Source organism: Desarmillaria tabescens, assembly GCF_030435595.1.
Source record: "Desarmillaria tabescens strain CCBAS 213 chromosome Unknown EV420scaffold_13, whole genome shotgun sequence".
Taxonomy (NCBI): Eukaryota; Fungi; Basidiomycota; class Agaricomycetes; order Agaricales; family Physalacriaceae; genus Desarmillaria; species Desarmillaria tabescens.
The window spans coordinates 533,038-548,172 of NW_026848312.1; the positions used below are offsets into that span (position 1 = coordinate 533,038).

The 15,135-nt window shown below is 47.4% G+C and overlaps 6 protein-coding genes across 6 annotated transcripts; 4 read left to right on the forward strand and 2 right to left on the reverse strand.

Moving 5' to 3' along the window:
• Window positions 1–46: 46 nt before the first annotated feature.
• EV420DRAFT_252845 (uncharacterized protein) lies at window positions 47–1,339 on the forward strand. The gene is made up of 5 exons (XM_060481409.1): window positions 47–256; window positions 306–480; window positions 535–834; window positions 884–1,109; window positions 1,162–1,339. Exons 2-5 carry the CDS (start codon window positions 473–475, stop codon window positions 1,237–1,239), a joined length of 612 nt encoding a protein of 203 aa, XP_060332251.1. The 5' UTR covers window positions 47–256; window positions 306–472; the 3' UTR covers window positions 1,240–1,339.
• Window positions 1,340–2,962: 1,623 nt separating this feature from the next.
• EV420DRAFT_252700 (uncharacterized protein) lies at window positions 2,963–4,192 on the forward strand. The gene is made up of 4 exons (XM_060481408.1): window positions 2,963–3,119; window positions 3,167–3,799; window positions 3,859–3,897; window positions 3,954–4,192. The coding sequence occupies exons 1-4, from the start codon at window positions 3,071–3,073 to the stop codon at window positions 4,121–4,123; spliced, it is 891 nt and encodes a 296-aa protein (XP_060332252.1). The 5' UTR covers window positions 2,963–3,070; the 3' UTR covers window positions 4,124–4,192.
• A 69-nt stretch (window positions 4,193–4,261) lies between these two features.
• Window positions 4,262–5,324, reverse strand: EV420DRAFT_1268294 (uncharacterized protein; the record flags this gene model as incomplete). The annotated part of the gene is made up of 5 exons (XM_060467439.1): window positions 4,262–4,387; window positions 4,442–4,710; window positions 4,762–5,056; window positions 5,089–5,140; window positions 5,197–5,324. 5 exons carry the CDS (start codon window positions 5,322–5,324, stop codon window positions 4,262–4,264), a joined length of 870 nt encoding a protein of 289 aa, XP_060332253.1.
• A 748-nt stretch (window positions 5,325–6,072) lies between these two features.
• EV420DRAFT_1535231 (lectin) lies at window positions 6,073–8,279 on the reverse strand. Its single transcript, XM_060472829.1, has 6 exons — window positions 8,233–8,279; window positions 7,766–8,175; window positions 7,645–7,707; window positions 7,367–7,583; window positions 6,823–7,317; window positions 6,073–6,760 (listed from the first exon to the last, which is right to left on the reverse strand). The coding sequence occupies exons 2-6, from the start codon at window positions 7,806–7,808 to the stop codon at window positions 6,409–6,411; spliced, it is 1,170 nt and encodes a 389-aa protein (XP_060332254.1). The 5' UTR covers window positions 7,809–8,175; window positions 8,233–8,279; the 3' UTR covers window positions 6,073–6,408.
• Window positions 8,280–9,712: 1,433 nt separating this feature from the next.
• EV420DRAFT_1535237 (uncharacterized protein) lies at window positions 9,713–10,330 on the forward strand (the record flags this gene model as incomplete). The annotated part of the gene is made up of 3 exons (XM_060472830.1): window positions 9,713–9,838; window positions 9,898–10,140; window positions 10,199–10,330. Coding segments are annotated over exons 1-3 (402 nt in total), but the record flags the coding sequence as incomplete, so codon positions are not given.
• A 1,580-nt stretch (window positions 10,331–11,910) lies between these two features.
• Window positions 11,911–12,425, forward strand: EV420DRAFT_1478659 (uncharacterized protein; the record flags this gene model as incomplete). The annotated part of the gene is made up of 3 exons (XM_060469517.1): window positions 11,911–12,018; window positions 12,077–12,319; window positions 12,375–12,425. The coding sequence occupies 3 exons, from the start codon at window positions 11,911–11,913 to the stop codon at window positions 12,423–12,425; spliced, it is 402 nt and encodes a 133-aa protein (XP_060332256.1).
• Window positions 12,426–15,135: the final 2,710 nt, after the last annotated feature.

Sequence of the window (15,135 nt, forward strand, 5' to 3'; positions counted from 1 at the left end):
TCAGACAGCCAATGAGCGGCTGAGCCTTACAGACCTTCCTAGAATCGCCAAACTCTTAACGCCGCGAGCTTAAGAAGTTCTGATTGACAACAAGAAATTGAATAACCCTTGTGGGAATGGGCGCTTATGCATCCCTGCATACGTCACAAACAACCTCCACTGCCATTGCCCTTCTACGAATGATATCGATGGTGATCCAAATCCTCAGTACCCGACAGGTCGGACACGCGGTAAGAACGATAGCCACATCACCAATGTGAGTGGCTTGCAGTTACGGAGGCTTGGATTTTTATCTTCCTAAATAGTGGCGTGCGGTTGGCAGGACGTTCCTAGTGGTCCCATCGCGGGGGGTACTTCTCGACCGAAACCCCCAATAAGACCTCCAACTAGACCTAAACCTAAACCAGGCCAATAATGCGGAGGGATAGTAAATCCTTGTAGGAGCGTCCGATTGTACGTTGGGAGCAATGGGATGGTCAGGTAGGTTCCTATCGCCTGAGCTGCATTATACCCTTGTTCTGATTGCGGTAGAAGGTTGATCCTGGATTCGACCCTGGGCGCTTATAAGGCGCTTAAATATTATACATTTCATTTGAAAGTGGAGAGGAGGATCAGGGAGGATCATATGAGTCTGAGAGACACTTTTTCAACGTCATTTGTTCAAAGCACCAAAAGGAAAGTTCGCCCACTTAAGCCCGTGAAGCTTAAAGGGCGAAGCTCTGAGATGATGCTTATGGCATGCTCCGGCATGTGCCAGTCGTATTTGGAACCAGCTAATCGATGTGTTTGTCCTTGCTATCAATCTACCACAGATCGCATGGCTTCGTCAGAAAGGTCTGCTCGTTTCGCTGCATTGTATACAGTCTGACCCTGGTCTTTCTAGAGAATCAGCGGCCCCCGGTTCCCAAGATGAAAACAAATCGGAGATACCGATCGCGAAAGCTGCAGTACCAACGAACAAAGCATCAGAGGAGAAGGCTCAGTCTAGCACAGGATCGGGGCCTGCGAATGGGGCTGCTGCTCCCGGTACTGCTCCTATCTGCTGGACAGCAGCTTGTGGCAGATTCCGATTCAGAATCAGAGGAGGAGGAATGGGACATGTCGCGCATGTACGTTTTTTTGAGCAACACCTTACGCTTGGTTTGACTCGGATAAATGTAGGGGATTCAGAGGACCCATTGGCGTCCCCGTTACAGGCGGTGGAAGCCTCAAACGACCCATGCAGAAACCCCGACCTAAGCCCTCTACGTAGATCAGGAGGCGAGAGTATTTGTACCACCTTATCTTGAGTGGGGGAGACACTTATAACACAAACACTTTCATCCGTTGTGTGTGGCTAGATAATGTGTGAAAGAGGGTATGTACCGAGAGCTCGGCAGTTGGTTTATCACGACTGACCCATATCTGTCTGCATAACACCGGGACTCGGCATTAATTTTCAGCGAAAGAAGCCGCAAGACACTTTTAGTATTATCGCGGGAGCCGATTCGGTCGTACTATCTTTTCTGACCCTGTTCTGCCTTCCAACTAGAACATCGACATGAAGAAAGGGAAAGGGTCGTGGTTGATCATCACAGCTGCCAAGTAAGATTGTGGGTAACTCGGTTCTGATTAAGTAGGCACTTTGCAGACACCTTCTTTCTGAGTGACTCCAAAACTTTTCATGACACTGGTTTTCATCTGCTGTATAGTTGGCGTTATTGAATTTCATCGTCTAGGTAATGCATATGGTCCGCGTCCTGAAACGCTCTTCTGCCTCTCCGACAGTCTAACCCTGACCGTTCGAAGGGCGGCTCGGGAATACTTTCAAAATTGTAGCAATATGGATGGATAGTCTTTTCTCCTCATTCGTCATTATATTTTCTAAATATTGAACAGTGATGGTAGGAACGATTTTGTATTGGACTGCTTTGACAGGTGCTAGCGCTTATGAATTTTCGACCTGCCTCACAAGTTCCCACCTACCTTCCACCTCGTAAGTAACGTCTGCAACAGAAGTATCGCTGTGGATGTTTACGAACAACAGCCTTTACCAAGTTACATTCTCAGCCTTGGATCGCATACTTTTCAAACTGCCCCTTATCAGAAGTTTCATCTACAGGCGACATATAGTTTTAAGTTCTGTTTCCCTTCAATGTCCACGAATCATTCTAGGACGAAAAAGTAAGTTGTGAACCCAAAAGTACTCTAAACACCTTCTATATGCGATACTATTCATTCCATGATGCCTTGGAAACACTTCGGCCACTGTATAACGGAGGTTGTGACAACTCTTATGGCCTGGTCGATTTTTCCCGTCAAAGGTCAGCGCGAGAGACTATCTTGTATCTACACCAGGTATCACTTGTTGGACCATGTCGGTGAATATCACCTACCGTGGCCCCGAGAGGCAGATGAACGTCGCTCATGGAGGATATAATTGGCATGCTGGGAGATATTCAAGTCGTTCGCGGTCAGTCCTATTTTGGTACGTTGGAAAAGACCCACGTAGATTGCCTATGCGATCCCATCCACATCTTCAATGAGCAGGCGATGAAGCTCGCCTGTCCCTTCATTCAATTTCGATGACGAAGACAAAAATCGATGTAATGCAACCGGACCTTTTACGGTTCCCTCTCATGCGATTCAGACGGGTCTTGCCCAGATGGAATCTTTCTGTGTCCCGACAATGAACGTTCAAACTGGATTCGCTCGAACAAGGCCTAGATCGTTCTTTGACTCTTTATTAGGCAAAGACTATTTCAAGGTTCGAAGGTGTTACTCAATACGCTCTGCTATAAACCTTAGTGATATACGCGTTTCTGAGGCGTTTGACCCGAATACATCTCATTCAGTCGCAAAGCAAGGGAATTAGAAGAAGCACACTAGTGCCATTACTTTCGTAAGCTTTCCCACATCTTTGATCATTTGTAGGGAGTCCATCTCAGCTCGGTTCGTCCGGACATATTATCGCTATTTTTGTGCAAGTGAATTTGGATTCCTTCTCATTTCTTTTCCACATGACTGGCTGAGTGAGAATGCGTGGGGCCAATACGGCGCCCCTCCCTCACTTATTGCCCTCCATATCGCAATGCTAAACGACTCTCAATTACAACTTCAACTTGGCCACGAAATCAAAGGTAAACACCCCCCTGTTGACGCGTCAAAATACTCATTTTCCCGAAAGCGACAACTTCCAAGGTCCTCCTCTTCCCAGCCAACGGCGACCAGCCCTGTGTCGTCGATATGATCTTCAGCGCAGCAGGGGCGAAATCCCATCCGCGCGGTTTCTACAACACTGCAGTCGACCTGAGAGGGTTGTATGGAAAATATACAGCTGGATATACGCGACTACTCAACTTGAGTATCCAAGACCATGGCGAGCAAATCGACGGACAGTACCACTTATACTACAACGTCAGTCCCCGTCTCCCTGTCAACTACTCGATGGCCAGAATCATTGGTGTGGACCCCAAACGACCCAGCTCACGGCCAATGTGGAAAGGCGACGTTGTTATCGTAAAGATGCAACAGCAGGACAAAGAGCCCCAGTCAATGAGTTACCTCGATATCTCTATTGCCGTTCAGGAAACTGCGGAGAAAATAATCCGGGGTTGGTATAACTCAGATATGTGGGCACCGAATGCAAGAATTCATCACGAATCCCTCGATTGTGAGTCTTTCTCTGACCGTTGTGTTTCACATGATTTGGTTGACGTGTTCGTAGTCCATCTCGCAAATGAGGACCCTACAGATCCCTGTTTAAAGCTGTTGAAGGATTCGGGAGGTTACGAATTAGTGACGGAGGAGAAAAAACGACGTATGTTTATCAGTACGCGATATGTACTATGTACTTATTCGGCCTTGGCAAACGAACAGGAAAACAGGAAAAGATTCTCGAGAGAATTGTGGCGGATGGTGCGTCTAGAAGTCAGCTTTCTCCTCAGTCTGAGGCTGATGGATTTTCGTCGTAGAAAAAAAGCGCCTTGTGCGGTACGACAAATTTGGATCGAACGTATGCGCTGATTGCGGGGCTTCCAATCTCCCCGCTAGATCCCAGTGCAGCAAATGCAAGAGGGTATTCTATTGCTCTGTGGAATGTCAAAGACGTGATTGGAGGGAACACAAGGAGCACTGTACATGAAGAGGAAACAGATCCCATGAATAAGTTTTCAAGCGACGTGAAAGTCATGGTCGTAGTAGCGCTAATCAAATGCATATATACACCGGTACCTTTAGTTTCCTTAGAGTAGCTTCTTCGTCGACAGATGCTTCTGTTCGCTTACAGTGGGCCTGTCTCCACAAAGACGCCAGAATAGAACAATCCTTCGAGACTTCCCTCCTGGAGACCGTAGTGTACCACATCTGCCTGCTGAGTGGCCGTATCCAGTGGGTTAACAAGAGGCAGCTGTTTTGTAAGATTAGGAACAGCCTTCTCTTCCCAGAATTGCACAAACCGTACCTTCAGGATCCCAAAATGAAAATCTCCAACGATACCTTGGCCTGCAGAAGTATTTGGCATCACGTCAGTGACAGCCTCAAGGGAATCTTCGTTCATGGAGTAGAATACTTGAAGGGTGAGATTGACCCAATCGACTTGAATAGCGAAGTTATGCCATGTCTCGTTGGTGAAAGGCGTGGTGAACAGAACGTCCAAGTCGTGATCCAGCACTTTAAACGAGGATGAATTTGATGCTGGGACTACGCCGGTAGGGTTGGTGAATGGCGAACCTTCAACACTGTCAGTCTGACTATCCATTGTATATAGACCAAATAACTTACCAAGCTGAAGTCCGAACACATGCGATCCATCAGTTGGCTCGATAAAAACTATCTGATATTCGTGGGTATAATTCAACGGACGGGTCTCATCAGCCTTGATGGAGAAGTGGAACACCGACACGCCAGTATCCGTTCCCTCATTCAGAGCAGTGGTGTTCCCGCTCTTTTGCGCAATGAGCTCTGTCCTGCAAAAACCATACTGTGGCGAGGAGCTTCCCGGCGTGAAAATTGATGTCCAGTCAATCGTTACGGAGATGGCTTGCTCCGTTGAAGAATAAGGTACGAAGCTGGTGTACTAGATATTGCACATGAGTTCCTGATGAAGACATAGTAAAGTAGGAGCAGTACAGAAGATGCGCTTTCAGGACCCCTGACCACACTATTCGTCACAAATAATGGCATCAGCAATACCATGACCTTGATGGCAGTACGCACGTTGAAAAAGGGCCTGAGGATACATCAAGAATAGAGCTACTCATACCCAGTGGGATGCGACCATCGTAGAGAATGGTAGCTGATGCTCCTAGGGCAGAGAGTATGATATGAACGAGACGAAAGGTCATCATCTTTGGTCTGCCACGTTCTCCGTTCATGACCTTTTGAACACGGATATAAGTCGGGAGGGGAATTTGTCGGTAAAATCACCGTCTTTCATATTGTGACGAGTGATTCTGAGGGCGTCCTCTGACTAGCAGACAAGACCAAAAGACGAGAGTCAGCGGACGTTGACGGCGTTTTAACAGCAGTAGTACTTCGCATGAAGGAAGGTCCGTGGGTGATGCTGTACAGATTCCCTTTATTCAAAGGGAATGGGCCAGACTTCGATGATGAATATGGAACCGAAGGCAACAGCAACATTGCCACACTGTCATCGTTGCCGTTGTAGACTTGTAGTCCGTAGAACTGTATTCCTAGCTCTAACGGTTGAACGCCTAACGCTGTTTCTATCTCTGCAATGAAGCCTTAGAAGAATGACGCCTACCAAAAAGTAAAATTTATACGGATCTGTCGGAATATAGCTTGTACCGTTGGGTATGTGTGGATCAAGGCAAAATCAACGAGCAGAGAAGCCGGGCCGAAAAGCCGGACAGTTAGCCTGAGAATCTTGACTTTAAGATCCTCACTGGGGCCATCGTCGGCCATATGCCAGGAACAAATGCATTTCTGCGTCACATTGCGAAATATTTGTATTTTTCATCCCAAGTTGCAGAATGGAGCCAGTGACTCCACAAATCGCTCCCATTCCGCCGGTGTGCCAGTACTCCAAGTCAACGTCTTCAGACGCTTGATCATCACCGTTGTAACAGGATAGGCAGATAATTTCAAGGAGGGTACAAAAATGTACCTTAAAGATTGTGGAATGTTGTGGTCCAATGTGGCTCTTACCCACACACACGCTACTGGTGCAATGCATATAAAATATATAAACACCCGAGGAATATATTTTATCGATGATCGATGATACTAATCCAGAATCAGGCAGAAACACAAATTTCCTCAAATGTTGATAGAGAACACCTGGAGTTGAAAAAAAGAACAGCATATGACTAGGGGGTGGGGGATGAAAGTGAAGGCAAAAAACTACAGGGTAATAACGGGATAAGGAAGAGTAGGGGTATGAAGATCGAAAGGGCAGAGTCTGTTCCCCTAAGCCAACGGGACCGTGACATTCTTCCAGTGCGCATTCAAGAACGTGCCGTATTCCGACGCGTCGCTCCACGCGCTGTCATCTAAACCTACTTCCTCAAACCCATCCGGTAGCCCAGTGACCGTCTTCCAAGTCTTGTCTGTATAGAACGTCTCCGAACTCCCATCGTTGTACGCAATGAGGATCCCAGCGATAACCCCAGCAGGGCTCACAGGCGGGGCATTCTCTCCATCAACAGCGAACACGTTCACATCCGGATCCAAATTAGGGATAGAATAGGCCTCCATGGAGTGCCAATTACCTCCGTGGCCGATGTTATTACCATTGACGAACAAAGTATAGTTGTTATCCCTACAGAAATCAAAGCCGAGTCAGAGAAACTTGTAGTCGGAGAAAGAGGGACAGAGACGTACGCGCCAATAACTACCTTGCCACAAACAGCAGCCTTTCCATACGGAGAGGTTATGGTGTCCCGGAATGCCCTATGACCTACAGGGTCATGACCGTTGCTATCGGTTTCGTTGGTCCAGATCCAATGGGCGTCGGTCATGTTGATAGCAGATGGGAGCACGAATGGGGTACCCCAAGGTGTCTGAGTTCCGGGTAACTTCGCGACAGCCGCAGTCCACCTTGAGTCATCAAAGCTGGGACTCGTCCAGCCAGAGGGCGGGACAGTTTGGAGCGTCTTCCAGGTCGTATCAGTCACGATGGTTTCGGTAGTACCATCCGTGTAGTCAACAAGGATCGTGGCGATGAGGGGCCCGGCGAGTCCTATTGTGTTGTTCACCGCGATGGCAAAGACGTTATCACCTTCAGGGTTCAGACCGACTGTATAGACAACGCTGGTGCGCCATCCTTCCCCGGACCCAATCTCTGCACCATTGACGTTGATGGTGTAGAGGTCATCACTACGGACGTGTGAGTTTGACATGTTTGTATTGATACAGGAAACCCAACCTAGATAGGAGAATAGTCGCGCAGGTCGGGCACTTTCTGTTCGAAGAGGGAATTCTCTTGCGGAAGGGTCGCACTCCGAGATGAGCCGTTGGCTCCCCCGTCCAGATCCAGGTCGAGTCGTTAAAGTCAAGCGTTGGTGCGACAGCGCGTGCATCCAGAGACCGATGCAATAACGCCGCATCAGCGCTTACGTCTGCAGATATATCAGCGGAAGCATCTACAAAAATATGTAGGATACCGTCAGAGATGGAAATTATGGTAGAGGAATAGTGTCAGACCTGCAGTAGACGGCAGCACACTTCCGGCCACAACAGATAAAAAGACGGGTAGGAGGAGCGCAACTAAGAACGTCGGGGTGAGCTATGTTTTACACTCTAAGATAAATGCAAGGGTACTCACCCTGGGCAAACATCGCAGAGCTGAGCACGATGAGTATGTTCATTGTGAACCAAAGCCCTTTTATACTAGAACAAAATTTCCAGAGCCAGCTTCAACAGGAAAATATTTGACAAAGCTGACAGTTGAAATTGAATGGAACGCTTGTCTGGAGGAGCAAGAACCGTTCAGGTCTTCGATAAACTCTGTGTAATGGGTCGCAGCATGCAAAGAAGCGCGAGTTTCGACGGTAGACCCTTCCAGGAGCTCATTCCATTCAATGTCGCAGATATGTGATGATCATTCATAGCCTAGGAAGAAGAATTTCCCGATTCTATCCCTGGCGCTCATGCAAACCGACATTACAGAGAGCTGTTGCCGGGAGAACTCGAACTTGGCGCTTGCAATCAGGAAGTTCTTCTCCGATAATTATTCTGCGCGATAGAGGGTGATTTGAGCCGGATGAATAAAAGACAGAGCACAAGAAATACATGTAATGCGGCATGCACCAATCTGTTTTTTACTTAGCGCTAATTTGATGAAAGTCGAGAAAGGACAGAATCGGCACACTTCGGCAAAACGTATTTCCACGTGGAAGCCTTTCTCCTCGTCTTCCACGTAGAGACTGGAGAAAATAGCATGGCAGCCCTCAGTGTTCAATTGATATGCTGATGGAAAGTATGGAACATGTACATGAGATAGACAAAACCATGAGGCTTGTCAAGGCGCGTTTTTTCCCCTTTCTGATTTCTTGGAAGGGTCTTCCAATAAAATAAGCATCAGACGGTATTGAATTGCGATTCTAGCTTTTCTCCTGCTTGACAGTGATAATGGTATCCTGGTTCGTGTACTATGTTTCGCATATTATATTTTGTGCTAGTGCTGAATACTTATGCATCTAGGAATATTCCGAATGAATCTATTCAATTATAATTACCATCATTCGACACGTCTACCTCCAGTTATTTTAGACCCTGATGGTCACTAAAGGATCATTTGGTGCGTGTCAATCTACATTTCGGCTTTACTGACGCTACTACCTTTGACATACAAGGCAAAGCTGGTTCGTCTGGTACGCGTCAACGCCAGCATCAAATCAGCACGGGCAATCAACATATAGAGATCCAACACATGCAATAACGGGCGTCGCAAGAGAGGAAGATTTGTGTCATCTAATTTTAACTTTAACGGACTGAGCGTCGGCTACAGTTCTCGTGTGGAGTCACCTGAAGATGTCGCAAGAAAACTTTTGCCAATTTACCCGCCGTGCAAGTTGTCAACGAGATGGTATGTTTTCAGTGTTAGAGCTTTACACTTTGGGACTCATGTATAAGACCAGATGCTTCGATTTCCACGCTAAAACTCTGGAACTTGATCCTGGCAGTGGATGGTCATTCTCCAAACTAAGTATTGCATAATACCTAGTAGTGGTGCTACCAGTATGACTCCGCTGTTATCTATAGTATTCGTTGGAGCTCCACATCACATAGGCCTCTGCCGATGTGTACGGGACACCTGTCGTGATCTCTTGGAGAGTTTCTTTTCCGGGTGTCCTGCTCTCAGTCACACTGGCAATCCTACTCCTCGATGTTCGAAGAATATGCCTGGGCCCCACTCCGGATGGTGTTCTATCTTTTATCTCCGTCTTATGTGCACTGGCCAGGGGATCAAACGAACTTGAAGAGCGCCACCCTGGAAATCGTCAGGCCAGGGTACCTGTTAATGTAAGTATCCACGGTACATCTTGAGCTTGATGTTCTCTACCTCTCCACGCAATTACGGCTCTCGGACTCTAGACTCACTGGTATGTATCTTGCCACTGTCAGCGGAATCCACCCATGATCATCTGATATCCAGTTCATTCTAGGTAGGTTTGCATTTCGATACTGCTGTTACTTACCGGACTCAACTATCCGTGCCAAGGAACCCAAGGTGCGTATATTAAGTCGGAAACGATTCGTCTTCTGCCTATCTCAGGATCACACCATGAAGTTTTCTTTCCCACTCCTCTTGATTTCTACACTTGCTTCGTTTACGGGGGTCTATGCCGGAACGTTTTTGTCTCCCACTCCAGGACAGACCATCAGCTCCACCCAGGTACGTATCCCGCTCCATCATACTTCTCCTTTCCACTTAATAAGTTCTTCCCTTCTCAGCCATTCAACCTAACCTGGACCTCTGACAAATACTTTAAACAAACATCATACAACATCACCGTCCTCTTCTCACGGAGCCCGTTCAGTAGCGCTCTTGGTGGCGCCACTCTCGTTGAGGGCCTGGTCTCACCGCATTATGGTATCAAGACCTATTCCGCTGAGCTGACACCCGGTTTTTTCTACATGGATAATAGGACGGGTGCGTTTGATGTGGTGATCATTGAGTCTTATAGTGCGTATGCGGTGGGTGCCAGTGTTCCGTTCCGGACGGTGCTTGTTGCCGATTCCGTATGTCTTTCAGGGTCCACAATACGCCACTGATCTGCATAATATTCAAACAGTCAATGTTGTTTGACGATAATGCTATTTTTTCCATTCGGGTTTTTATTATGGCAGTGCTGTAAATACCTTAGGCAGGAAAATAATATTCGTGTATAGTGATGCGGATGTGGCTCGACGGCTGCCGCGGCACGGCGGCCATCATAGTTTTCAGATTCGGCTCATCCGCGGCCGGCCTCAGCCGTCCTCGCTCTTCATCTCCAACTAAGTACGCAGAGTCTCGTTCCTTACTATTTTCTATCGCAGTTGTGCTCTATGACTCCTTTACAAATGGTGAGCAGTTGCTAGGATCTATAGAGAAGCATATGCTCCTCTGTCGTGAGGGAGACACGGGAAGGATGAAGTCCAAGCTTGGAACTTGGTACGTCGTACTACGTCCAGCTCAAAGTCGTAGGAACTGACGTTCACTTTTCTTCCTTGTAGCTAGGATGATGATTCTTGCAATTTCGATTCCCTATTCTTTGGCTGGCAGCGACGTCTATTACGGCGCGCCAATATGAGAGGATCTCGCCAATACTAGGCTCGTCGTGGTTGCAACCGTGCGCTCCGTTCCCCCTACTTACCTTCGCAGCTCAACCAAAATGCAGGACTCTTGCTACGACTGCAAATCATCTAAGAATCAAGTTTCAACGGAGCTACAACCATAAATCTACACACTAAATAGCCCAAACTGCAGAAGTATGCCATCTCTGACTATATGGAATGAACAACGCATTGATGGATTTCTGCAGGCTGACTTCAAATGGAAAGCCTTATATAGAGACCTTTGTCCAAGCACCACTTCACGTACGTTTTACTTCTATCATGTCACTTCACCCTTAGCTTACGACTACGCATTCAGGCCTCGAGACTCAGGACTCATGAGATGCAGGTTTTACTCGCCAAGCCAATCGATGTACGTTGTCGTCGTTCTTCAAGTTCGCTGAGAGGCTTGTCAAATAATGGCGTTGACGGTTGAAGGAGAGGATATTTGTCAAACACAACTTTTCGACTGTGCGCCCGCGAATGCCTCCCTATTCCCTCGAAAACAAGACATCTCTCTACCCAATCCCTTTATCGGTGGTTTTCTTCAAGAGCTGTCCTGATGCACAGCCTTCGTTCGCTCCGCCGGCGCCCACTTTGACTTGTAGAACACGGTCGAGGCAGCTATTTTTATCTGTGTTAGCTCCGTGCAGCTCAGCGCAGAAAGCAAATGCTTGACTCAGTGCCACAGTCTGAGGTGTAAACCGATGAAGACGGAGCCGTTACCTCGACGCTCGATGAACGTACTCGATCTCGTTCGAGGCGTTGGTCCATTTTTTGACCTTCCGTCATCAAGGTTACGTCCGACGTTCGGCCATCCAGTGAAACTGAATGGGACAATCCTCGAACCTAAAGTAGAGGCAATCAGACTTTGATGGCACCTGCATACCCAAACAATGCCCTATGCGTCAAGGAAAATCCGCGACGCTTGGGCCTGGATTTTGGATGATTCTCTGCCTTTCACCCTGCGGTACCGCATGATCTCCCGACGGCACCGTCGGACGGTCGGAAGCCTCAGTCATCTGATATCCAATTCACCCTAGCCTGAGGTAGACTCGCGTTTTATCCCAGCGGTCTCAATAACCCGTGGTGTGGAGCTTCGTTTGCATATATAAAGCCCTGCGTGTTAGCCCTACTCTCCCTGATTCCGTCATGAAGTTTTCCTCTCTCTACATCCTTCCTGCACTCGCCCTCTCCACCTTGGTCTCTGCTGGAGTCTTCATCTCTCCCACTCCAGGCCAAACAATCTCTTCCACTGAGGTAAACATTCTCCCATTTCTCATTTGTCTTCCTCGTCTTACTTTTCTATCCTACTTAGGCTTTCAACCTCACATGGACTTCCGGGAAGTACTTCAAAGAAAACTCCCTCAATATCACTGTCCTCCTCGCGCGAAGCACATTCACTAGCACACTCAGCGGTATAACGCTAGTCGAGGGCCTCGTCTCTTCCGACGCGGGCATTAAGACGTACTCTGCCGAGCTTGCACCGAGATATTTCTATGGAGACAACGAAACAGGAGCATTTGATGTCGTGATCATTGAGTCTTACGCAGCATATGGGGTGAGCACGAGTGTCTTTTTTTGCGAATGTGTTTGAAACTAATGTGTGTTGTTAGGGTGCTAACGACGCTACTGATGTGTGGATCCAGACGGTCAACGTCGCTTGATGATACACATGGTGCCTTTGTATCATTCGACTTTTATTATTGTCTTGGACGCATCCTTTCTTCTTTGAGTAGAAAATGGACAATATATATCCTTTGTCTTCTCTTTCGATTTTTGCTATTTCGTTTGACGCATGTACTTACGACCTTCATAAAAACGTACTTAGAAAATCTGACGCAAATTTCCGAAAAATTTCCTGCTTTTGAACTCCGCTTTGCATCGCATGTGATCCCTGTCAATCGCGATCGTGTTTCTTTTCATTGTGAAGGAGCTCACCAATTTGGTGGTACTCGGTTGTTACGTCCGCTGGTAGTCTCCCTTACGAAGGATCTCACCAGTCTGGTGGTACTCGGTGTTTCGTTCGCAGGCAGTCTCTTTTTTGAAGGAGCTTGCCTGTTTCGTTGTTCTTGGTTCCCGTTTCATCGTTTTCATGGGCTAAGGCTCGAGCATCGCTGCAAGCACGCTGTTTTGCGAAATAGCGGTCCTCGTTTGTTGTGCTCACCTGATGCTTGCGTTTCGTTCCTACAGTCTGTGGTGCTTTGTTTCTTGGTGGATGATTCGTACGCTCCCATTGTGCTCGATATCTTATTGCTACTGACCTGTAACTTTCCATACACCCCATGGTCCGTGTACCATGTCTCACTTTCCCGTTACGTATTTCTCATTTGTTCACATGTTCTTTCATCGTCATTACTGACGCACATGTCTCATGAGTCGTACCCCTCGGCCGGATTTTCGAGGTACACGTCAATGATAACTGTTTTCATTCAATTGTGTACCCTGCGAAGAGTCTCTACTCCGCGAGACGCACTCAATAGTGTGATTACAACGGTATGAGCCTTCGCAGCCACAGCGCATGGTTCGCCATGTCAGGGCTGCGGACCCGGCCGTTCCTTATTGGGACCTGACGCCGGTAACACCACCACCACCACCAACGCGTTGTTGCCGCAGTTTCTCGTTGATATTTTCATTTGCAATGGCGCCGACACTGAAAGGTCACTAGTCACTATTTACTCGTCGACGTTCAACGCTCAATATTTCAATATCTCTGAAAGTGGTCTTTCGGGACATTGCGCAATGCATGTTTCCGGTGGGACAGTCCTACACAACGTCGTGCCGACTTTTCCAGTTATACCCCTACTAGGATTTACAGGCAGGTATGAGCTCCACCAATGTCTATAGAGTGCGATTATTCATTAGGTTACCTCTACAGGACTCTCTTAGTATATGCTGTCATGCGTTCATCGCGACTCGATATGCAGGTCTACATGGATCAAGTCAAGGCCGCATTCACTTATCCCGACAAAGAGTCAAGACGCCGTTTTTTATGTCCAATAGTCAACCATGGACCGCGATGACGCCTACATAACGACAATTTCTTCGAAGTATTTTCCTCGAGGTCTTCTTTAGACTTGAAACAGCACCATACTGGTAGTCGGGAGGCGCTCCTACTATAAAAGAACCGGACAGACACGAATTACTGTCCTGAATGGCAACGCATGCGTGAGAATTTACTCATGCTCCGTCTTTCTCGCTGAAGTCATTCAATACTAGTGAACAATCCCGATCTCCAAGGATGATTCAATGCTCGTCTCAACAAGCGCCGAAGCATCTACTAACTTATGCAATTCAAGCTGCTCCGGGGCAAGCAAATGGTCAAATAAACTAAAAATGTGAATTTGCACGATTCGCGAACGTAGGATTAGCTGCGACTACAGCGTTTCGGCTGTCAGCGTTGGCTTCGTTAGCTTAGCTTTGCGATGGGGTAAGCCTTAGCCATACTTCTTGACTTCGTATCACGATACTCATTGTCCAAAGTGTAGTCAGTCTGCATGCTGCACGTTTGCAAGGAGAAATTCATAATGAATGGGTACATCACTATCAACATTCGTCGAACTCATCAGTCGTTGATGTGGCGTGGGGTGCAAGACGCCCTTCTCTAGCTTGAATCTATAGTTCAAGGTTGTATTATCCTCTTGCGAGTGTAAGGCTGCCAAATAAAGAGAAGAACCCGTGCGTATTGCTTCAACTACTCTTCTTATCGCACTAACACTATGGCATGCAGAACGATGCTCGGCTAAGGACTCTCCGATTGACTGTGTAACTCAATTGTGATCGTCATTTGCGAGATTCTCTGTTTGTATGAGCACAGGCACCTGAGCAGGTCAGAAGGTACTTCATACGCTGCTCTTCCCATGCACCGTCTCTATCACAATTCTAATCGCCAAGAGCAGCCTACTGAAGAACCATGGTGCAAGTTTCGCTCGCCCCTTTGGATTTTGCGACTCGTCTCGTTCGTCGGAGTGACTGTATAACTGAATTGTGATCATCGCATTTGCGAGATTCTCTGCTCGTATGAGCACAGGTACCTGAACAAGTCACACGCTCTGAGAGAGCTTCGTACGTTGCTCTTACCATTCACCATCTCTATCACAGTTCTCATCCCCAAGAGCAGCTGCTGGAGAACCATGGTGCAAGTTGGATTTTGCGATTCGTCTCGTTCGTCGGAACTACACATTTCCATGGTTCCTGTCAGCTCGTCCTCGGTTTTCTTGGCTGTTCTTGTGGTATAAAAGGATTCAAGCATCTCTTGGAGAAACCATCGAGTTCATTTCTACGATGTTCTTCAAGGGTGAGATCTTATCCATTGACATCGCAGAGTATGTGATAACTAACTCATTATTATCTAGTCTTACTCCTCTTACCCGCCTT